Below are 25327 nucleotides of genomic sequence, written 5' to 3'. Positions count from 1 at the left end.
CGTGCAAATAGTTGGGCAAAATGATTCAAACAAATTCAGTTTTATTAAGTCACTGTTTTTTATTAACTTATTACAATGCTAAGTACTCTCTATAAGAGTTTCTCTCTGTATTGTAAACAGTGAAAAGGGCTTCCGATGTACATGTGTATAATTAAGTCCTGTGTGCATTATGTACAAAAGACATGTAAATAAAATGTAGACGTTTTTTTTTTACAGAGTCGAGTGTCCAAATTTTTTTTTGTTGTAAAATCTAAACAGTGAGGTGCTGTTTGATATGTATTACAACAGGGACTGATTCTGTTTATTACATTAGAATAAATAAGGCACAGCCAGTATAGGCAGTTACCATTACTGTCAGAGAGAAACCTCTGAAGCTCGAGGGATTGCAGAAGATTTTGCAGAAAGTGGTTGTCGTGGTTCCCCTTTAGACAGTTTCTCTGCCTGAGCATCAGTCCGCAGCTGTTCAGAGGAAGTCCATCTCTGGGCTGAGGCTCTGACGGTCGAGGTGCAGAGAGAGAGCTGCTGCCACCTCTGGGTCCAGGTCAGCACACCAGGACTCCAGCTGGACCAGGGAACCACCAGCAAGACCAGACAGGAGGCAGTGTTGAAGGCAAGATAGAAGAGTGTGAGAGAGATGAGTGAATGTTGTCAAAAGTAGATCTTACAAAGAAGCATAATACTAATATGCACAGCGTGGTTGTGTTGGTCACCTGTGTGAGTTGGCCGGAGGACAGTGCAGTTGGAGACGTCTGTGGGATTGCTCTCAGAAGAAACTGCTTGGCTTTGCTTAGAATCTTGAGTGGCTCCATCTGACAGTACAGACTCGTAGATTTACCTTCAGAGCAACATCACAGGTTTGACCGACACTGTCATCGCTTTGATGTAAAGGCTCACCCACCTGATCGTCAGTAGTTGGTGTAAGCCTGTGTCCGTCCAGGAAAAGCTGCTGCAGACTGATGTAGCAGAGGACGGCAGTGTGGAGGAACCCTGGACAACACACAGCTCTCTGTAGCAGCTCAGCACTCTGCTGGAGCAGTAGGCTACACACACACAAACACACAAACACACACAAGCTGTTCAGTAACCTTATTCTGCACATTCTTTAAACCTGATGGACATCAACATCCAGACTGTGTGACATCAGCAGCCATTGAGCTTGTGTTCCTATTGTCCAGTCGACTCCAGGGTGACTCCAGGAAGTATCTACAGTGAAGGTGGGAATATGATGTTCTTAAAAACACTTGAACACTAACCTGTAGAAGGCCCACGGCATCAACTGAGTAAAGTCGTCTGATGTCACCATGGCAGTCGACTGGTAAACACCTCGATCTAAAGTTGGAGAAAAAGTAACAGCCCACTAATTAGTGTGAATGCTGATTCAGCATTACTACTACTACTACTAGTAGTAGTAGTAGTAGTAGTAGTAGTAGTAATGCTGAATCTACTATATTTTTCTTCTCAACTTTTCCAACAGCCAGTTCTGCCAATTTTACATTTCAGTTTTCATTCCTTCAGCATTTCTGCATTTTCAGCAATATTTTTTGCAATTTCTTCCAGCTCTCAGGATTCACATGCAAGTTCTTCAGAAATTCCATTTTTTCAGGTTTAATGGAATAAATATTCATTGCTAACATTAGATATAATCTGCCACATAATGATGGCCAGTCTAAACTGGTAATAAAACAGATGTCCGCTAGCAGCAGAGTGCTGAGTGTGTGTGTGTAGCCAACGGAGATGTGGTGGTGTTAGACACACACACACTGTACCGTTTGATTTAAAGATGAGCAGCCAGTCAGCAGAGTCTACCATCGTAGGCAGAAGGTCTGTGCATAACATCCCGGCTTTCTGATGACTTCTCTCCTGCAGAAACAACCACAGATGGAACTTTACACAAAGATACCGGCATGCTGTAGGAGAATTAACAGAAACATCGGTGTGTTTAACAGCTTTACTACATTAGAAACAAACTACACATGATTATGGTCTTTTTTTCATGCTTTTCTAGAGGCATCCCAGCTCTGAAAAACACTCAACTGCTGATTGTTTAAATATTCAAAGACAATTTGCAATGTGAAGCTTAGCTTGAGTGAGTGTGTATAGCTTAAACAAATGTGTAAAACCATTGCATTATTTTAAAAGTAAAAGTTCACTATTTTTGGAAATGAGTTAGATGGTTAGCCTGCCTGGGCAAAGGCAGCAAAATCCAACATCCAGCACCTCTAAAGTTTACAAATGAACACACAGGAGCTAAGCTAACCATCTCCTGTTCATAGCTTTAGATGTAAAGCCACAGATGTAAGAGCTCTCTGTCTCGGGTCGGGTATGTGGGTGTGCATGTTGCTCATGAGGGTTCATCAACCTCAAACTGGATATAAATCTCTACCACATCTAACCTAAATCTGAGCTTAACCTGTTTGGGACAGTGCAGTTACCTGAGGGTACAGGAGTGCTGACAGATAGTCGTTAACACTCAGGAAAAGCAGAAAAACCAGCACCTGGTAGAAGAAATGAGCCGGGAAATATAAGAAAGGTGGAGAACACAACAGAAGCAGTAAAACCAATTTATCCACATTTGAAATGTGCATTTTTAGAGAGCTGGAGCATTAATGTAGCTGGTTGAGTTATCATGTCATTTTTAGCTATGCTTTATAGGTAAGGATTATTTTTTGTTTGAAGTAATCTATTGTTTGGTTAGTTACATTTCTGAAATGCCAAAATAATTACCCAAATCACACAAAGTTAGCTCAAAGTGACACCTTGACAATAGTCCAAACCTTGAAATTATTTAAAATAAAACACATTTGTTATTATAGATCAGTAAATCCTCACATTTGAGAAGCTGAAACCATGAAATGTTTGTCATTTGTGCTTAGAAATTGTTACCAGTATAGTTGCCAATTGATTTTGAGTCAATCAGTTGGTAATCTAATCATTTTAGTTGTGCCTATAAAAACTTTTGGACCGTTGAATTCGCCATAAAACATATTTTATAAGCTCTTTATATGTTTTGTATGCAAAAATCTTCCATTCTTAAGTAACTGGTTACTGAAGCTGTCTGATAAGTAGATAAGGAGTAAAAATAGAAAACAACATGACAAAACAAAACTCACGTGAACTACAAGTAACTCAAGTACCGTACTTGAATAAATGTACATGTAAATGTACAAATGTACTGATTAGTATGCCGGTCATATTTATTTTCACTTATGATCAGAAATGATGTAATAAAGAACAAACCCACTATTATTTATTGAATCCAGTCACTGGCTTCCTTTACTAATATGACCTGAATTCCCCATCGTTCATCTTGGTAGCATTATACCAACAGTAACAACAGTTTTTAAATGGAATCACAAAATACAAACACGCTGGTTGATTTTATCTGACACAGGGTGGTATAAAGTTGTGTCCTCTCACCTGTTGCCACTGCACTCCCCTCTCTTGCTGCAGCATACTCAGAGCTGCACTGAAGGCCTGGCTGTTACAGCCGTGGACTTGCCAGACACGATGCAGGCTGGCAGCCAGCAGCAGAGCTGCAGCTGCAGGCGCTGGCGTCAATGAGAGCCGCTTCTCCAAACTGAACACCGGACAGAATGAAAATCACCTGAATATGAGCCAAGGGAACTAACTGACCGCCAGAGAGACAAGAAAGGACACTGAAATGAAAACTGATGCCACAAAGGATCCAGAAGGGACAGCATTTTGCCAGTTCTTTCTAGGCTTTGCTCGAACAGTGTAGAACGGAGTGAGGCGGATCAGACGTTCATAGATGCTGGTAATGAGAATGAGCTTTTACCTGCAGGCCCAGTTCTGACAGCTTGTGAGAAGCTGCAGCTGCTCTGGTAGAGGCTCTCCATCACATAGACGGCACCACAATGACAACAGCACTGGAGATAGACGCTCCCACCAGTGCTGCACACACACACACACACACACACACACACACACACACACACACACACACACACACACACACACACACACACACACACCATCATGAGAATGATACCGGAGCCCACAAAGCAAAAACATTTATGAGGTCAGCATTAGTAGTGATCAGGCTGAGGGCAGCTGACACCAACAGACTGAACAAGCTGAGGGGGTGAAGCTGGACTCTCTGAAGGTGTTGTCACAGAGATGAGGATGCTGTCCAAGTTACATGTTATCTTGGACGATGTGTCCCCCCCCCCCCCGAGATGCACCACAGAAACCCCGAAGGAAGTCATTCCTGCCTGTGGCCAGCAAACTTTACACATAGTGGTTGAAGCAAAGTGTGTAGGACTCGTGGAAAAGTTAATGAGCTGTATGGAGAACAAACAGTACCACTGCGGAGACCAGGAGCAGAGGACAGCGTAGACTGATCTGAGACCAGGCTCTGTTCACTTCCTCCCCTGAGCGTGCACACCGTACACTGGCACATAACACACCCTGTAAAGGAAACACAGAGAGCAGACTTTATGTTCTGATTCTGTCCCAGGAACTTGTAGACGTAGTGTAAGAGTAGTGTTACTAATGTGATCCTCACTCTCAAGAGGTGTGCTGTTAGATGACAGGACAGCAAGCCGGCTGGAGAGCACACCTTCCTCTGTAGCATGAACAGGGGGAGAGGAAGAGGGGTGTGAGCACTGTTCAGGAAATCTGACTAAAAAGGACATTTCTCACACTGAACTTTTCCAAACAGGTGATCTGATGTGGGAAGAAATGTATTATCCTCTAAAGACCTGGCGTACACATGCGTGGACATCACATTTTGGGTTATATTACCATAGTAGTTAATTAGCTGGGGCCGTATGGACATGTATGTGGGCAAAACTGTTGATATTTCATATTGTTTTTTGCACCGTGATTTTCAAAACTGCTATGATCAGGGTGAAAATAAAGAGTTTTGCACAAAGGTGACTTTATTGTGTTTTCTGGAAATTAAGACCGATTGTCCACATAAGTGGACATAATTTTTCTCTAAAACTACATCATGTAAAAAGATGATGCTTAGGTTTTATACTTATCAGGGTCCAATAAGCCCAAATAGCAAGGAGAAATAAAAAATGCATATCAAACAAGAGCTCGGGTCTTAAGAGGTTAAAGTGTGATTGGGAAAAGAAATGAGCAGCAGACCTGATGCTGGTTGACATGTTCTATCAGCTTGTTACACTCCAGGGTCGTCCTCCCTCCTTCGGTCTTTACTTTAATGAACAACACTGCTGGGAGAGCCAGCAGCACTCTGTGACACACACACACACACACACACACACACACACACACACACACACACACACACACACACACACACACACACACACACACACACACACACACACACACACACACACACACACACACACACACACACACACACACACACACACACACACACACACACACACACACACACACACACACACACACACGTTTTCAGTGGCTGTGAATGAAATAACAGTGATGATCTGCATGATGTGTGTGTGTGTGTGTGTGTGTGTTTGCATACCTGTTCCATGTGTTCAGTGTGTGTTGCAGGCCAAGCTCTGTGCTGATGCTCGGTGAAGCTGAGGTCGCTGTGGGGGAGCATCTCTGGGACACCACGTCAAACAGGAAGTCACACGCATCAGCCCTCCTGCCTCTGCAGCTGGCAGACAGGCCGGTCACTTCCATCTCATAGACAAGCTCCTACACACACACACACACACACACACACACACACACACTCCGATTAAACATCACCTTCCCACTATGAATGAATTGAAGACCGCAGCGTCCAGCCAATAAGCTGTTTTCACACACATACAGCACATATGCACCGGACACACACCTGTAGTCTGGACAGGATGTCTGGCAGACAGGTCCCCGTTTTAGTCTCTCTGTAATCCAGCTGTTCCAGGCCCTCGACGCTGTTGACAGAAAATACAATGAAAACTTGCATTTCTAGTTAAGGTGGAAACAGCAATTGACGTTTACTTCAATTACAGGCTCAATTACAAGTGACAAACAATAGGAAGGAAGGAACAGGCTCTTATTGTTGCCTCAGTATTAAATCCTTCCGTCTGGGTGCTACAGTAGAACTAAAAACTGAACACACAGACATTTTGGGCTTTGCCTTCTTTAGCACGATGCCGGGGGCCGAACCTCCACCCGTCATCAATGAGACGACCCACTCTACACGCCCAGTCTTACTACATACTACAGTGCGTTATCTGCACAGTAAACAGCATTAGGAATCGAGCAGTTTTTAAAACCTAGTGAGTGGGGGCTTTTCAAAAGAACAGTGCTAATTGCTTTTAACATGCAACACTTTCTTTGTTGTGCACCCACCCTAAGTGCTGGTCCATGATGGCATTGAGCAGATGGGAGCAAAGCTGTTTCATGTCCCCCCCACAGCCTCCCTGCTCCTCTGGACGAGACAGGTAGAGCTCCAAGCAGGCCCACTGCTGATACTCCTGACTACACACACACACACGATAGAAAGCTACCAGGTGAAGTGACATTGTTTCTGCCCTATGTCTAATGGACCTGTGTGTGTGTGTGTGTATTCTGTCTTACCGTTCTGGGTCTGTCAGGGCGTCTTCACTTCTCTGTACTCTGAGCTCATTAGCCAGCCACTCTGAGAACAACAACTTGACAAGCATAACAAAGATTTAGGATTTTTTAGTTGCCAATAGAATCCAGCAAACATTTCATTTAACGTACAAATGAGTGTAACGCAGCTACTGATTGTTCTCTGATGCCCACTGAACATGATGCTCCACACTTACACCGTTCAACCCCTTACTCAAACAAGGAAATAGACAGCCCAGTGGAGCTGTTTTACCTGATACCGTGGAACGTGCTCCAGCTGACAGAAAGAAGGGTTTCTCCACAGATGCCAAGCGGTCTTCCTCCATGTGCTGTTGGCGTCTGCGGCACTTCTCCACAGGCCGGGCAGGTTCTCGTCCTGGTACGGACTAGTTGGACCACCAGCAGTGATGGGAGTTTGTCTGGCTTCTGGCAACAGTCTTGGGATGACGTACAGAAGCTAAACATACACAGTTATGTGTGAAGTTTAAGTCAAACAACAATAGAGTAATAAAAATAAGGCAGAGAAAACAGGCAAACATGTGCTGATGTTATGGAGGCAGGAGGTGCTTTTTTTTAACTTTACTGAGAAGGTACTGAATTGATCCCTTCTCCCTCTCCTCCCTCACAATGCATCATTTTGATTTCAGTCATCTAGCTACATTTCTGGCTGTCTGTATATTAACTAATGCTGCAAGTTAATCTGTATGAGTTTAAGACTGATTATTTGCTTTGTGGTGTGTATCAGGGAATCATTTGGAAAGCTGAGATTAACTGTAGAGAGCTGTACGTTGTAAATAAATGATTAAAATGATTCATCTTCTGGGTCATTTTGTGAGGAAAAACGCCAACTCTCTGCTTCCAGCTTCTCAAATCAACAATCTGCTGTTTAATTACATTTTATATCACAATATCATCATCATAAATTCACTACCTTTGGGTGTTGGACAAAACTTAAGAGTTGAACACATCATCTGAGAGAAAAAGATACCTTCTTATAGAAGCTGCTGAGGATGTAGTCCTGCTGTTGTTGCTGAGACAGCGAGTCCCCCCTGCAGATCCCGTAACACACAGCTGCCACACACAACCTGGGCAGCAACGAGAAGACTGTGAGTAAAGGTGGCAGCCAGGCCAAATGTCCGTCTCGCAGGCGGATGGCTATATATAAAGGGTCGGCTTAAGTGTGCAACCTCACCTGACACAGAAGAGCATGTCTGTGTGTGTGCTGCAGACGAGCGCTGAGCTGAGAGCTTCTCCAACGGGTACTGGCTTTGGCAGAATGGGTGGGACCAGCTGAACTAGAGGACTGTGGGACATGGAGGCATGGAGGTGGACCGCAAATGCTGCCAGACCGAGTATGTGAGTGGCACTGAGTGACGACCCCTATTTGACAGAAGGGGCTTGTAAAACTGACGAGTCAAAGTACTGCTTTGAATGACATGGAGGAATAAAGAGGGGAAGTGATTTTAATCATGTTAATAAAATAAAAAAAACACACAATCCAGGCAAGATGTGAAGCAGACAGACAGACAGACAGATATAGAGACACGTGCATATGAATATGGATGAGCCTATGTACCTGGTTATGAAATAGGTCCCAGAGTCTGTGTATAAGGATGCAGAGAAGCTGTGTGTTACCAAGCAGCACCCTGACGAACCAGGAGGCCCACAGACTTTGTCTGGAGAGACAAAAACGTATCTGGTGAGTCGCACATCACAAACAAGAGGTGATCTTGTAACACAGACCTGTGCACTAAAACAACTTTGGTGCTTGTTCCAGATCATGTACAGTGTATGGAAAAATGTATGCTACTCCATAGGTAGATTTGCATAGATACGATGATTTAAATGTCTTGTGTATCATCTATAATACTATCAAAAAAGTTACACCGCTCACTTGTTAGGAGGGTTTGCTCGGGAAGCATCTAACATGCACTGGCAGAAGTTTCTCAGGATCATGTTGATGCCCTGAGGATATGAGGGAGATATTCATTAAAGAATACATAGAATCAGTGAAATCAGCCAACTGGCAGATACAGGAATTGGTGAGACAAAAATACGAAAACAATGAATTTCCTAAGTGCATACTTTGACGTGGAGCTCAGGGGACGGACGAGAGTTTATGTGAAGTCTGATAACTGTGTGTCCCATCAGCTCATCCGGACGGCCAGGAAAGATTACACTCAGAGTGTGTGAGATCCTGGACAGCTGGGCTGACATCTCTGAGGATACATGGCCAACACAACAGGTATGGAAAGAAGAGTCTTACACTCAGACTGCACACACAATTAGTAACTCTTTCTGAGGTTGGGGGGGTGTCCTAACTGACTGAACAGACTCATTCATTTTATGCTGCATCTTAAAGATCCAAAGTTCATGACCAGCTGAGATTTGTAGAATATACACTTGGTGTAGTGGACAGACGCACACACACCGATTGTTCCATCTGTTATATTGAAAATTGCACACACACACACACACACACACACACACACACACACACACACACACACACACACACACACACACACACACACACACACACACACACACACACACAGTACCATCAGCTGTATCTAAAAATCCCACAGAGACTGATAGATCACCAATAACTTGGCATAGGAAAAACTTTGACAGCGATCTTAATTCATGTTTAACAACCCACTATAATTAAGGCGCACAGACTTGACAACTAGCTGGAATTATAAAACACACAGAGGAAGCACACATCCAGCAATTAGATCTGCATACACATGATGCCATTGTTTTAATGCCACATATCCCAAACTAAGAAACAAAAATAATCTAATCTAAAAAGACTGAAAACCGCATTTCGTCGTCTATTTCCAGGCTCTGTTCAAATCTGAACCGAACAGTCCAGATAAGATTATCCTTGCAGTCACAAGGACGGTACTACCCCACTAGAGCACTGTGCTCCCAGACTGCAGGTCTACTGGTGGTTCCTAAAGTCCTCTAAAGTAGTGATGGAGCCAGAGCTTTCAGCTATCAGGCTCCTCTCCTGTGGAACCTCCTTCCAGTCTGGGTTCGGGGGGCAGACACCTTCTCTACTTTTAAGAGTAGACTAAAAACCTTCCTTAGTGATAAAGCCTATAGTTTAGGGCTGGCTCTCAGGCCTTGGACCAGCCCCTAGTTATGCTGCTATAGGCTTAGACTGCCATATTAGTCCTGTTATTATTGTTCATATATTAACTGTCATGTTTTCCAATGTTACCATGTTGCTGATTATTAGTCATATTCCTACAGTCAGCACTACAGTTGCTGTTATTATTTTGGTTTTTCTCTCTCTGCTCAGGTCAGGATTCCTGAATCCTTAATTTAGAGATAACACTGCTATGAACTGACAGACAGACAGACACCACAGAAAGTCCACAAAGTTTCTGCTTATTATCAAAGGTTTTACTTGGTGCACACCATCAAATTGTGTGTGTGTGTGATGTACTGTATCTCCTCTCGTTATCTGCATACCTCCGTCATTTCCCTCAACAACCAGCTCCGTGAACTCCTGCAGCTGAATCTTCAAAATCTCAAGAGGATCATCATTAGTGTCCAAACATAACGCAGTCCCTGAAAAAAAGGCACGGTGTTAATCATGTTATTGTCATGCAGCATTACATCCATCCTGTCATGATAAGACATGCAGACACACACACTGTATGTGTGCTGTGCCACTCTGAGGCAACTTTCAAATATTATCTGTGTGTGACATGTCCTTCTTTCCTTCCTTACGAGGCTGTTATAAAACAGACCTCTTCAGGTTTTAAAATGTACTGTTTAATATGTAGTTGTATTTCCAATCACATAACTGGAGTGAATTAGATTGATCTACCAGAAAAAGAAACCACATTCAAAGCCATGAATGATCACTATCTTTGTCAGTAAAAAAATAAATGAACATTGTAAAGAATACCCACTATGCTGCTGCCTCTCTTTCTGGCAGGACTCCACGTAAGATGAATACTGTGCAGCAGGGATTTTATCCGCTCTGAATATGGACAGACAACATAAGTATGAAAATATGCAAATGAATCTCAGATAATCGTTACCGATGGTTACTCTTATCAGGCCCAAAAACAGAAACAAATTGTGATATGCTGTGATTTTTTTAAATGTGTTAGAAGAAAAAACAATACATATATAGCATAAATAAATGACAGGATAAAATAATATAAACTCAAGTCTAGACAGTTAGTGTAGGGACGTGGTAACAGTTAACACTGAAATGGAAGAGCTACAATGCACATACTTTTTCAAAGCTTCTATGAAACTCATCCGAGCGTCAGCTTTCACAGGAAGCTAGAATTGAAAGGCAGGTAAACTTGAGTTTATGCATGTAATGGGACAAAACAGCCAAAGAGCTTCACATCTAAGAACATGTAGAGCAAGCGAAGAATAATGGTAAGGTGAAGGCGCTCACCATTCTTGCTGACAGCAGAGCAGGGAGGAATCGTGTCAGGAAATACGGCCTCCGGAAAATACTATGAGAAGACAGAGGTGTTTGGTAACCTGCCAATGTCTCCATCTAATTCAGTTTTTACATCTACATGACACACATTTAAAAAAGCACCCTCACATAGTGTGATGTGCTGCAGGTGAGCTGCTAATCTGTCTGAACCTACCTGGCCTCCATGACTGTGGCAGAGATTTTTCCTGTGCTCTCGAACAGAGACACTGCCTTCTCCACATCCTGTTTAGCCTGGCACTGGGGCAGCACACACACACATTATGTTGTTATAATTCAAATGAAAGCTTTTGCTTGCTGTGAATACATCACATTTTGCTCAATAAAAAACTATGGTGGTGTAAGTAGGGCTAGGTATGACACAGCGGTACTTTGCTGGTACTGACCAGGCTATTTTCAGTTACACTTAGAATGTCTTTAGTAATAAAGCACGTAGAGTTTTGTGGAAGAAGCACATTATTCATTTAAGTATTGTTTGTTGTAGTACAACTAAAACAAAATAGTATAATCACATCTGCAAGGGGGTTGACTGGCTGTCAACTATTATAATTCACTGCATCAATCATTACTTCAAGCTTGATGCAATGAAATGTTTTACCTTGTAACTCATAGCCCCATTAAGTTAAAGAACCTTTTCAAAATAATGGCACTCTTTCCGGACATGTGTCATCGTCTCCTATTATTCAGGATGAATTCATCAACAGGTGTCGCTACACAAACAGGCCACTGGGTGTCGCTGTTACCTGCACTGATGCGCCACTTCCACCAGAAACATCCTCATATAAACCCATGTCCTCCACTGACTCCTGCATTCACACACACACACACACACACACACACACACACAAAACATTTTGGAGCTGCTTCCAGTACAGATTCTATTGGATTATGAGAAAGTCACTCACATGGACACTAACCAAAAATAGTGCGGCTATGAGGATGGATTCCTTCATGTTGAACCTTTCACTTTTACCCCTGCTCTTACCTTGAGGTCAGCCAGTCTGGTCTTGGCCAGAGAGATGTACTCCATCAGGAGGTTGCGGTGTTTCACAGGTACATATGGAGGGTGCAAGATGTGAACCTACCAGGAGAAAACAGTAGCAAAATAAACTTGAGGTATCAAAGTAAAAGTCTATGTTTATATTTTAATGTGTCTTCTTCTGAATCCTGTCGCTATTTGCTTTTTAAGTATCCAGTCTGGCTATGAGGAGCATTAAAGGTTCACCTAACACAAAAGACACCACATATCTTTTGTCTAGTGAAATGATGTTATAAATAATGTTTCAGAGTCAGAGCTGGAAGCAGTGTGTTACCTTGAGGTACTGCGGGGGTTCAAAGGGCACCAGGTCAGACAGGAACTTCAAAAGAAACACCAGGGATTTCTTACTGCTTGCATGATAGCCACTGCCTCCACCGAAAGACATCTGAAAAGGCAGAAAAGAAAAATGCCACTAGTAACAATAATAAACTTTAAAAAGGTGCGTTAAGACACATTAAGCTCTCTAGACATTTATTTATGACAAGAACAAACTGCAACAGACAATCCCAACATTGTGTAAATTGTTACATCACTGGTTTGATCAACAAGCCTATGAATCCACACAGGCACACAAGCCCCCTTTTGTTAAAACTACACAGTGCACATTTAAAGTGGTTATTCTTAAAGGACATGTCATCCAACAGCGTGGGAGAAGTAAATGTACAGCTTGAAATTGAAAATAAGCATCAACTACATCTGGTGTATGATGGAGAGTGTTTATACTCCACAATTATTCAACATTACGCTGGCTGTCCACGGGGAGAGCTTGATATTGATGGCTTTTTTTTTTTTAAATGCAAGTTTCAGTGAAGTCCTGTGGTCTTGACGCCACTTCAGAAGCTTTCTCATTGTGACTCAAGAACTCATCTCTTGAGTAGCTGCTGGTCATGGCGCTGAGAGACAGCAGCACTAATCCAAACATATCAGTAAACCATCAGCTGGTGTTGTAAATGCTGCTGTGAAACCTTGAACCAGTCGCTGTAGGAGGGGAAGATGCCCGGTCCCTCCAGCGCACCCTGTCGAGCCAATAGGAAGACGGTTATCATGTTCTCCAAGTCATAGCCTTCAAATGCAGCACTCAGCAGTCTGGACAGCAGCTCTGATGGGGGCAGAGAGAAAGAACAGACACGACAGCAAGTTTTAACAACTGCCTCTACCAGAGGTAGAAAAAGAATCGGTTTTCTATTCATTTGTGTTTCCCTTTGTGTATATACTGGTCTAATTTATCAGTTTACTAAGGTTTTATTAAAAGTGCTAATTGCTAAATACTTACATACAAATACTTCTAAGCTAAGTTAACTAATGTGACAGTTTGAGTAAACATATTTGAAATGTTTATTATGCATGGATGGAGCGTCGTGGTGGTCGAGGACAGTGAAGGAATGAATAACAGTGAATGATGCACTTCAATATTATTTTTTCTTCCATTAAAATGGTCAAATTTATTCCCAGTGCAAAAACTATGGACACGTGGCAGTTTTAGTCCAATATGACAGGTTGCTCTCTTGTGGTTACCTTTCAGGCTGGGCTGGGCGCAGGGGTTGTAAACAAGCAGAGTGGAGAGGAAGCACAGGACGTGTTTCCAGTTAACTTCGTGGGTTTCCAAAACCTGCTGCAGGTGACACAGCAGCTGCTCCACGCTGAAGATCACAGCCAGCTTTTACAGAAACAAAGCCACAATGCAGAGGAGTTACTGTTGCTGCCCCCTGATCTGAGGACACATTTTCATCAATAAAATTGGATAAAACAACTTCTGACTTTTCGAGGGCCCATATCAAAATTTGCTTGCAATGTGAGGCCTTGAGTCATTTGAACGCTAATTCATTGATGGTCTCTCAGTCCGCCTCCAGCAGTGTAGCACGAGTTTCTGGGAGGAGAGCTAACTGTCGTCCTGCTGCCAACATTGGGTGAAACTGAGGAAAAAGATACAGCTGGGTCTGGAGTAAATGTCAGAGTAAGTGAACGAATAACTTTTCCAAAACTTTCCAGGAGTTTACAAATTCCACGACTATTCCAGGTCTGGGTTAGGGTTAGATTTTGAAATGCCATGACTATTCCAGATTTTCCATAACTGTTCCATAACACTGTTTTTAGCTCTCTAAAACCAAATTTAAAAAAAGTGCTAATCTAAAGAAACCAGGATCAGAGTGCAAGGGTTTGACTGATAGACTGACATACAAGGTTTGTTTGTTGCAGCTAAGAGCATCATAATAGATACTGGCTGTTCTAGGTGAAGGCCTCAGACCTGAAGCCTGCTGTTGCATCAGTCTCCAGTTCAAAATACAGGAATGATATGTGACTATGTGTGCAGCAGTTTGACTTAATTATGATGTTATAAAAAGTTACATAAGATAATGCAGACATCCACAGTCAGGCACTTTCAGAGACACCAGCAAACAGTCATCTGTCAGTCAGACATCCAGTCAGATGACCGAGGAGAGGAGATTTTATGATAAAGTACAACTTAATATGCATATTCCCTCTTACATGTAAAAAGTAATTGTAATCTTGGTAAACTTCATCGTATGTGAGGGTTTACAAACCAAGTGACGTGGGCTACATGAAACATTTACCTTACGTAAAAGAGAGGTCACCAACCGGCTGGCTTTTGCAAAGGTCCACTCGTTCTGCCGAGCGATAGCATCCGACACTGAGGACATATGATTTAGTTGTTACACTTCAGATTTTAGAGATGACTTCTGTTGTCATTATGAGAGCAGCCTGCACTGTACACCAGGATGCTTTTTTACGTCTTCCCAAACCCCACTAGAAGTTCTTACCAGAGGAGTGACGGTTGGGCTTAAAGTAAAAATGTAGTATGAGCATTTCCAAGGCAAAAAAAACATCAAGCTGTTAACATGAGCTTTAATTTGTTTTTACCGGTAAGTCGAGGCTTGTAAGTGAGAATTTGTGTCAGGGAGTGTTTGAAGAAATGCTGAAGGGCATCCGCTGACGCTGAAACTCCACACAATGAAGTATCAAATATCTGAATCCTGTAGAAAACACAGGGTAGAGGAGTAAGAAGACAGAGACATCTAATACATGTTCTCATTGCTTAGGCAATGCTCACAAATAACCCAGTGTTTGCTCACTTTAGATAAAAAATATGACATAAGATATAACAAGGAGATGTGAGAGGCTGCTGTCTTAGACTCCCTTCATGCTTAAATGATCGGCTTACTGCTGCCGACAGAGTCAAACGGCTGTGATTCATTGCGTGAAGAAAGCAGACTGAGAAGAGAGAGCCAGGTACAGTTACTGTTGCACTGATTTAAGCAAACACAGTCTGATCATAGTTGCCAGGTGCTCTGCTTCAGCATTTCAGGACCAGACAAGCACCAGGAATTTTCACACTCCAGTGTCAGATTTTACTGAGAACAGTGCAGAACAGAAAAATCATCCAGTCAGCTGCCCTCCTGTTCGCAGAAGTGTTCCAAAAAACGTGGCAACGCCACCAGCCGGGCAACAAGTCTGCACTGAACGTCTTGTGAGAGGCATCTTCTGTTCTTATAATTTACAAAAAGCACCAGAATCCAGTAATGACAGAAACAGGTTACAGCACTGGTTACTATCTAGTCCTGTGGATAGTTTTAAAGTTTTACATTTTAAATGAACCTAGAAAGATATTAAATTAAAAAATACATTATGTACATGGTGTAAACTGCATGACTAATAAAATAATTATTAGAATTTTATCTGTCCTATTCAGAGCCAGGGTGTCTGCATTTGTTATTTCACACGAATAAACAATGTCCTTGTAAACTGTTAAAGGTCTGGTATATCTGCTATGTTTTCTGTCATGTCGTGTAGTGATGTTAATACTCAGGTATTTCTCTTCAGGCAGAGACCACAGTCTCAACAAGACAATCTAATTTCATAAAGGTTCATAAGACTAATAAAAAACAAAGAACCATAGCTCGGCTTCTCCTCCAGCAGACTGCAGCATCAGACTCTTTTCCACAGTGTCTAGAAGCCCTGAAGAAGATAGACACGAAAACAATGAAATGTTGAAAATGCAAGATAAAACGGGAAAGTACTAAAATGATACACAGACATCTTAACAGTTAAAGAAGTAGAAAATAGCCTTTGGGGTCCAGAGGTGTGAATCAAAGTGCTTTACTAAATATTTCATCAACACAGGGCAGGGTAAGTGGGACAGGGCCATGCAGACTCACAGAGGAGGATGCTGTCCAGCGCTGAGCAGCAGAGCAGGGAGATCCTCCTGTCTGCAGCTGCTGGCTCGTGGCTCAGCTCAAAGCCAGTCCCTACCAAGACTCCAACCACAGCTAAAAAACACAAGAGCTGCCATTAGCATCGTCCTTAGCAGCAGTATGTGTTGCTTGGTGAATCCATAAGTGTATCATTTGTAGCATGGGTGGTCACAGTTAAAACATGTAAACCTGATGAAGAGCTTTAGCTAAAGTTTACACGTCATCTTTTCTTTTAAAATCTAGTGAAAATTGACTGAGTTGATTTTCCTGAATGCGTGAACATGTTTTTGTTGTGTAGAAAACGTAGAGTCTTTGTTGCCCTTTCTTAAGGTAATATGTAACCAAGGGCAACAAAGACTATATCTTATGAGAGGGTTGAATATTTTACATTATAATCACAACATTTTTGGATATGTGCTTATCTGCCATCTTGCTGAGTTAGATAAGATAATCAATAGCACTCGCATGTCTGCATGGTACATTTAAGGCCACAGCAATTCGGCTTAGCTTAGCATTGAGACTGAAATTAGGGGGGCGATAGCTAGCATGGCTCTCTCCAAAGGTTTTAAGGGTGGTTATGTACTGGACTGGACAGTAACTTCGTGGAGTCTCCCCTGGTTGCCTGGCAACCTCAAGGTGACCACAAGATTCCAGAGAGTAGCTGTTCCCTGCCCTTAAAAACAAAAAGGAATCAGCAACACCATTGAGGTAGGGGGTAACATCATGGTTGAGCAGCAGGCTTCTTCATCAGACATTTTAATGGGCAATTAATACAGAAGGTTACATTCGGACAATCCTCTCTTTAAGCACTTTATCTTACCCCTCTTCATATCTTTAAAGTTGTTATTTGCTTTTCTCACATGAACCTCTTACTGTAATCTGTATTGTGTGCACAGTTTCAGCACTTTTATTTGTCGCAATGCCTTACGTTTCTTTTTATGGTGCTTGATTTTATATTTTCTGGCTGCAAAGCGAACTGAACTAAGATAATAAGGAGAAAATGTGTAGATTCAACACCAGCCTTTTTTCTGGAATGACTTCATTTGAGAGGGAACCCTCATCACTCTGATTCTCTTTTGAGATCAAACTGGTTTTCAGGGTGACATTAAAACTAGCACACTGAAGTAGCTGGTAGTTGATAGGGTCTGGGTGATGGACAGCTTTACGTATTGTAATCGATTTGTTGATGAATGATCCAGTCCATGTCTTTCTTGAAGCTACTACTACTAGAATCTGTGTCCTTACTTGACAACACCTTCTGCTGAACTTGTTTGATCTCCTCTTCGCCCTGTGAAGGTGTCCAGCCACACAGACCCTTCAGCTGAGGCACCAACCATTCTGTCAGTCCTTCATCACTGAATGGAGAAAAAGCAAGAGGAGAGCAGAGCTGCGTGACTAAGCATTAATGAATATACCATAAACAAAAAAAATAGTCCTTCTATTTCTTACCTCTCTATAATGTACTTCAGGGTGAGGATGTTGTGAAAGTGAAGATGATACACCACCTCCAGCTTGGGTAGCCTCTGGAAAAACACCACATTACAAATTTCATTCAAGCTGAGACTTAGACTAATTGTAAAGGGACAAATAAAGGGGGTGAAAACATGACCAAACTTTGTTTGATGTTCCTCTTTTATACTTCAAAATTAACTTCTCCAATTCTGTTTTACTTCAACTCACCTGTGTAGAAGTTAGACTGAAAATTCTTAAGTGGATTTTAAAGTACCTTAATGGCATTTGAAATTATGCAAAACCTCACGAGAAGTAAATAACTTTTAAGATGTCATTTACATGAACATGCATGAATTCTAACAGGTAAACAGACACACACACACACACCCGATCTCTTCTGTACTCCAGCCAGAGCTGTTTAGGGCAGAGGGCTCCCTGTGACAGCAGTTCTTTGCTGGACTCCAGCAGGATACACAGCTGGACCTAGAGAAGACAGGAAGGGATTTCATATTTGACATGCTTTCTCTACTCTGAACAAGAATCCAGCAGTAATGAAAGACAAACTAGGGTGGTGACTTCTGTGGCTGCCCTGCAGCTGAACTATGTGAAACCACTGAAGTAACAATCTGACCACAGATGTGCAGCACAGTTGTGAGGCAGCAACCATTTTCAATATGAACTAAGTTAACGTGGAGCTGACCTTTTCAATAGAAAACCGCTGAATTCAATGAAAGAAGACCGTATGACAGCTATCAGATGCTACCAGATCTGTTGTTTTGTTTTCAGAAAACTGAATACAGGTTATTCGCTTAGGGATCAAGACCTCTTTTGTAAGCGAGACCTGAGAAGATAGAAAGAAAGAAAAAGAAAGCTAGAAATATGAAGAGAAAATTCTAAATCAGTCCACATATAAAAGTTTAATATCACCCAAATAATGGGATGACACACTAATGTTTTATAACCCCTGTATATGGTGCACAGTAATGTAAGATAGTCTTCCCTAATTCAGCATTTAGCGGTGACCTGTCAAGAGTTAGCCAGTCCTGAGATACACAGCGTGTTCCAGATCCATACTGCACACTAATTCTATACGTTATCCACCACATACTATCTGTTATAGTGCACTGTTTTAGCAGTTAGTGTATAAAATAAACAACCTACTGAATTTTATTTTTTTCATCTGTAAGCAGCTCCTCCATTTCCTCTGTGCAATGCATTGTGGGAGAATAGTGTCCATCAACAGCACATACTCAGTATGTATACTCTCTGGTTTCAGTATACTTCATTTTGTGTGAACTCACAATAAACTAAAAGCCTGCTTAGAATTAGAACCCACTGTAAAACCAATATGACTATTTTAATGTTCTGCAGTTGGTCGTTAGCTTTCAGAAAGAGGGTGAAAAGAGCAGCAAAATATTGTGGTTTTTGAACATTGCAGCAGGCATCCAGATGCTAGTAAGACCCCCAAATACAAGACCGAACTCGAAAATGACCAATATATGTCTCCTTTTAAGTCAACAATTTCTGGATTAATGATTTTTTTGGGGCGTCAAAATCCGTCAAATCCTAATATTAAATACTGACCCGCTGGGAGGAAGTGAGCAGCCCTCTCCTGTTTTCCTCTTCCTCCTTCATCTCCTCAGTTCCAGTGATCTGCATCAGTCTCTCCAGTACCGTCTTCACTGACAGCGCCACCACTGGGACACCCAGCAGCGAGGCCCGACGCCTCAGCTCACACACTGTACACAGACAATACAGCATCTTGTGGTTCATAGCATTTACTTTATGCCGGTTAGGTTGTCATCATGTGGCATTCTTGTTGTGAGGAGGGACCATTTCCAAAGGGAGTCTCTTCTGTGGTCTATAAAAGCAAGCTAACAACATCTAAATGTTGCTGGTTAGTCCTAACACACTATGAATTTCGAACATCCCTCCTCGTGACTCCAGTACCACGTTTTCCTCTCTTCATAGTTTTATAGCAGGAGTTATATCTGGGCCAGAGTGTGTCACGTTACCTGTGACCTTGAATCAAACACTTACCAAGCAGTGAACCTGTAATGGCATATGAGATGCCTTCACACTCCTCCTGTGACAGCTCTCCATTCTGAGCACAGGAAGTGTTGCACGGCTCCGGGTTCTATAAAAATGTGAAGAATACAGTAAAGATATATCAGTAGTTATTGAAGTAGTCACATCATTGTTGGTTCCCTCCATTAACTTGTTCCTAGCACAAGAAGCACAGCTCTGCTCCTGAGGAAATTTGGGAGTGAAGCTGCTTTCCTAAATCTTTAGAAGATATTCTACAGTGTATCATACATGTATGATTCCAATAAAATGTCTTTAGCAAACTTCTTGGGAGCCAATCAAGTGACATATAATCTATATATATTTATTATTATTACAATATTACCACTGTATTTTTCTTCTTTTTGTGGTAATGTCCTCTTGTTTAAAAGGGGTACATAGTGTAAATAATAATTATTGTTGTTATAGTCTTTTTGTCCTGCATAACTGTTCTACTGTTGCTTATATTTTCTATTATTGCTTACCTTTGTTGCTGCAAATCTTACAATTTCCCTTTTTAACCCATTAAGTGGAACGTTTTTGTAAATGACATGATCTTATTGTGATGGCTCTATGGCTCCATGTGTGTCACCTGACGTCCCCTCACTCACCCCCACCTCCCTGAGCAGACTGCAGAGGTTCTGCTGCTGCTCCAACAGCTGGACCGCAGCCTCCTGCAACCGCTGACCATCTTCCTGCTTCGGCCTCTTCACCTCACGACCAGCTGGGAACACAACAGCATGTACAGACATTTACTACTGATGTAGTAAAGTTATAGCATAACTAATCATAACTAATTAACTAAGCTGGTCTGTGTTGGCTTAACTTAAGATGACCTTATGTATTTACAGACATATACGTATATAAAGTCCCTTTGTTAAATATAAATGTAAATATGGATGGCCCTCTATTAGAGATCAAGCAAAACCTCACTTAAAAAATTGGTCATTTAAGATATCCACGCTAATCGTCGAGGGTGGTTAATTTGACGCCATAATCAATCTGTAACGTTACAAACGTCAGTCAGTATTTATCGAGACAACCAGACAAGCTAATAATTATGACACTACAGTCATAATTACATATGTATTGATGTTTCGCCGATGCAGCATTAATAATAAGGTGACTCACCGAGGAGACTCGACAGAGTCCTTTTCTGAGAGACAGATTCACACGATGCACTCAGTGACATTTCTCTTCGCCTGAATGTCTAAAACGCCTCCGGAGAAAGTTGGCGTTTTAGCCAATTGACCTTTTAAATTAACACGTTATCAGTGAAGATTAACTGCGTTAAATGACTGCATTTATTCCCCGCTTTGCTCTTTCAAACCGCTGCGATGTTGTTTTGGTTCACTTCCGCCTCCATTTTCCTCCTCGCGCTCTTCTCTCTCATTGGTCCTTGCCACAGCCAATCAGAGCAGACTGTGGGACAAACAGAAAGTAACACGGAGTTTCTTTGTCTGGCTGTTAAATAAAAAATATATATACAAAGCATGTCTTCACGTATACGTGGGACAAACTTAACTTCACAAAATTAGAATTAGTCAGGAAACAAAAGAACAGATCAGTCTCTGCACACAGGACAAGAGACAAACAGATCAATAAGTGATACATAACAAAGCTGATGGTGCCTTCAGGTGTTTACCATCACCAGTGATTAACTAGAGGTCTGTCCGTTAAAGGTACAGTATGACGTCACAACATTGATTCAGAAAGTCTGTAACTTCAGAAATAACCACAGCACCTTTCCCCTATGTGTTCAGTAGAGAAATTATATGGACTCCGTTTTGTTTTTTCAACTCAATTGTCAATACTTATTTTATTTCTATATCCCCATACACTTTTATATGTTCAATTGAATATTTTTGGTAGTGACTTTAATGTAGGCTATTGCTCTGTGGCTCTGGTAATTAAAGTGAAGTAAAGTTCCATGTGAACCTGATGAACAACATTTTATGTGCTCTAATAGCAGCATAAATAGCAGAGTGAACAGCTGAGACAGATCAGGTTTTGTTGTGTAACTTCGGATGCAGCTAAAGAGAATAGAAGCATTAGCTTAAAAAGGTTAAAGAGATAAAACAGTCAAATAAATATAACTACTTGAGGAAAATGTTGATCCTGACAAATGTTGTGACGTGAATAGCTTGAAGAGCACTGTGTTTCATGATGCAGGAGGTCAGAGGTCAAACACCACTATTGGAATGGTCTGCCTTATGAACTGCCTTTTTCACAACTTGGCAACCCCAAAATTGTTCTTATCAATGTTTCTTCTATCTGTAAAGTATTATAAAGTGATTTATTAACCATTAAACATTAGTTTCAACCCTCAAACTCTACAATATGAAGTGATGTTTTCCACTTACTTGTGTATCATATATATGATCGGTGTTCACTGTTTTCCAGTTGTAATTACTCAGTTCCATTGTATGTTACATTAGGGGACAACAGTGACCATGAAAACCACAAAGAAAATCAGAGTATACATTAGTTATGTGGTAATCAGGGCATGTGAGGACAGGTGTGCCTGTAATTTAAGCTTCCCCCTTTTCATACTAGAGATCTGACCTGGTTTTGAAGGAGTGAAGGTGGTATTATTGCACCGTGGGAGGCTGCAGCAGGATGTTTTCTCAAAACTTAAGCTATCAACATTTGGATAAAGTCCATCTATCCTTGAACAAATAAGATTTTGACTCAGTCCAGGTGTTGCATAGTCAGTGCCACACCTTGCCAAATCACACTAAGTGACCATGACTGTGCAGCAGCAGGCTTCATCTTGCCTTTGGTGTGTTGGAGTGAAGATCCCTCCTCACATTGTACAGCATGCTCCTCTCCCTACAACCAGCAGTGTTTTTTCTGGACTTCCCAGCTTTATTGCGGCAGGCGGCAGGAATACTGTACCGTCTCAAGGGAACCGGTGAAAGGAACTCATGAAAACTTAATGCAATGTGTCCTCATGAATTTTTAAGAGCCCTCTCTTCCTATTGTGCCGCTAATGTGCGGTATAGTAATATAAACAGGAGTGCTGATGTACAGAGCTGAGTGCAAACCTACCAGTAAACTCTCGTCAGCTCCGTGAAGAACAACACAGTGGCACTTCAGGACACACACACACACACACACGTTCAGTTACAGAGGCAGCCCTTGTCTGAATCATAAGTGAGCCACTGTCACTGGAGGGAAATGTTTTGATTAGGGACTGACTGGATCTGGACCTCAGCATGATTTCCCGTGTGTGTGTGTGTGTGTGTGTGTGTGAATGTGTATGTGTCATTAAGTTTGAGAAGGAGGCAGCGGGAACACATGATGTCATCATGATGTTACTGTGATTGCAGAAAACCAATAGCAGGTTAGCTCACATATACAGCATACCAAATATGAAAAACACCAAATTCAAACAGAGGTAAAAACAGAAGTAAAAAGGAGCATGGAACAAACACAATGCAGCGTCTGAAAGCCAGAATTTCCAGCTACTCCTGATTGAATCACTAGTTGAAATTGAAGGATGTAACAGGGACATATATTTACAATAAATAAGTTAAATAAATTTGAAGGATTTCTGCTTGGAAACTAAATTATGGTTGCAGAAATGCATCCACATCCACACTGGAAAGAAAGAATTGGGAAAATCCCAACTGGGGAACAGAGAACATTTCAGTTAAGAGGGTACAAGGTGGAGAAATTATGGTTTCACTATGAAGCACAAACAAACATATGTGCCTGAACTTGTCCAATAGAAAGAATTTGTCTGTGTTAAAAAGTGGATAAAAGAGAAAGGGGTAGTCCATTGCACAATCTAGACTTGTGTAAGTTTTGAATACAAGACTTTAAGACTAAAGTGAAAGAGGTAGTCCATTGTGCAATGGACTTTTCATTTCTCTTAGTATTATCTGCCTCATATTGTTTGCTTTTCTGTTTATTTTCTAGATTACAATGGAAATGCCAATCATTAAAAGATCATTCTTTAAACTTTAAAAAGAAAACTGAACTTGTCCCATGTTATGTGTGAAAAATGAAGCTAAATATACAAGCTAAATGTATTTAGTTACATTTACACTACGTCAGAGAGCAGCTCTGCCCCTAGGGACAAAAATCAATAGTAATCCTATCAAAAGGTGACATGTTTTAATGTGTGAGGAAGAGGGGAACCATGTTGCTCTTCTTTCAGTCATCATCGTCTTGTGGGAGACACTGAGACCTTGACTCCCCCCCCTCCTCTGTGAGGCGGCCACAGGAGCCGAAACACACCGGCTCTGACTGAGATATCCAACCACTTGAGCTGTGCCTGGAGGCTTTACAGTGGTGCTACATTCCTGAGAGCTCAGTCAAATCTGCGGGGCCAAAACAGCGGGATTGAACTCTCTTGTTTTCCACTACAAAAATGCCACAGAAAACATGTTAATGAAAGCACATAAAAAGTCTGCTGCTCTTGATGTGTACACAGTTCGCTGGAGCTGGTTTTCGTAAACAGGAAGAGGAAGTTTTAACAATGAGCACATATTCTGACTTTTGAACCTGCTGTTGAGTTCTTACCACGACCCATGAGCACACTGCTGTTCAACCGGAAGAAGCTGATAAAAACTGGACCTTATCCTCTGATACAATAGGTCACTAAGCTGACTCCCTATAATCCACTCTCTTTGATTATCTTTATTTCTTCCTACTTGTATTACCTTCACCATACTTATTCTATCTCTTCCTTTAAAACGCTGTATTTCAGGTGATGTTCAAATTGCTTTTTAGTTTCATTTGCTCATGTTTTCAATTACCTGCCGCCACCACATACAGAAGAGGTCAGTGGTGCCTGAAGCAATAAAAAAAAAAAAAAAAAAACACGTTTGGAAAAACTCCGCAGCAACACGTCAATCAAAAAACAATGTTAACAGAATAATCCACTAATCCAATAAACGCACTGTAAACACTCAACCGAGATAACTCTGTACCAAAGAAATAGTCCCTAGAAAACTGTTGACAGTGTGTTTTGTGGATTATGTAAGTAACTGGGACACCTTGTCTGGGGAGACATGTTACTATTGAGCTTTTTTCAATAGTCTTTAAGTCTTGTATTCAAAACGTACGTACACAAGTCTTACCAGCAAAATGTACTTAGTCAAAACGGATTATGTCAGAGTTGGACTGTTATTGTACTATCAGATGATCATTACTGACGTTACATTATTTAAAATCATAGTCGGCCGAGGTGGAGCTTTTTTAAAATACTTAACATAACGTTGGTGGTTCAGTTTGCTTGTGCTTTCTACACTCATTAAAGAGGTTTTAGAAATCTTAATCTGCAAAGTAACTACGGCCTTTAGATGAATGTAACCGAATGTAGTGTAGCAGAAACATTAAGTCCTAAACAATGCCTACATGGGAAACCATTGTAACGTCTGATTCCATTTAATCACGTGTGGTTGTGTTTCATCCAGGGCGTCAGCAGAGACTTAAGTTTCAGACGTGTTTAAATGCTGTTTCTGCCTGAACAAGACTACAGTTAAAGGAGAAACAATGACCTCCTGCTCATGAAATCCTAACATT

The 25327-nt window shown here is 41.5% G+C and overlaps 1 protein-coding gene across 1 annotated transcript; it reads right to left on the bottom strand.

The window, feature by feature from the left end:
* Nucleotides 1-188: 188 nt before the first annotated feature.
* Nucleotides 189-24332, bottom strand: LOC139201313 (Fanconi anemia group A protein homolog). The gene is made up of 42 exons (XM_070830593.1): nt 24323-24332; nt 20404-20516; nt 19769-19865; nt 19313-19467; nt 18116-18211; nt 17726-17799; nt 17522-17631; nt 16241-16351; nt 15977-16040; nt 14946-15058; nt 14639-14715; nt 13581-13722; nt 13031-13164; nt 12340-12450; nt 12012-12107; nt 11770-11832; nt 11184-11266; nt 10982-11042; nt 10811-10860; nt 10479-10549; nt 10033-10131; nt 8635-8768; nt 8444-8514; nt 8126-8225; nt 7742-7929; nt 7538-7634; nt 6803-7006; nt 6535-6608; nt 6307-6435; nt 5807-5885; nt 5486-5664; nt 5116-5221; nt 4526-4585; nt 4324-4428; nt 3797-3912; nt 3418-3577; nt 2433-2495; nt 1767-1860; nt 1254-1329; nt 899-1040; nt 711-809; nt 189-562 (listed from the first exon to the last, which is right to left on the bottom strand). Exons 1-42 carry the CDS (start codon nt 24330-24332, stop codon nt 464-466), a joined length of 4305 nt encoding a protein of 1434 aa, XP_070686694.1. The 3' UTR covers nt 189-463.
* Nucleotides 24333-25327: the final 995 nt, after the last annotated feature.

Source organism: Pempheris klunzingeri, chromosome 5, assembly GCF_042242105.1.
Source record: "Pempheris klunzingeri isolate RE-2024b chromosome 5, fPemKlu1.hap1, whole genome shotgun sequence".
NCBI lineage: Eukaryota > Metazoa > Chordata > Actinopteri > Acropomatiformes > Pempheridae > Pempheris > Pempheris klunzingeri.
This window is presented reverse-complemented; position numbering and strand designations above follow the sequence as displayed.

Bases quoted from the DNA above. Each gene is read 5' to 3' on its own strand.
- LOC139201313 (XM_070830593.1), bottom strand. The intron at 19,468-19,768 runs GTAAGTGTTTGA...GTCTGTGTACAG, and splicing joins CATTACAGGTTCACTGCTTG to TGTGTGAGCTGAGGCGTCGG. The intron at 7,930-8,125 runs GTACATAGGCTC...TCTGTCAAATAG, and splicing joins GGGACCTATTTCATAACCAG to GGGTCGTCACTCAGTGCCAC.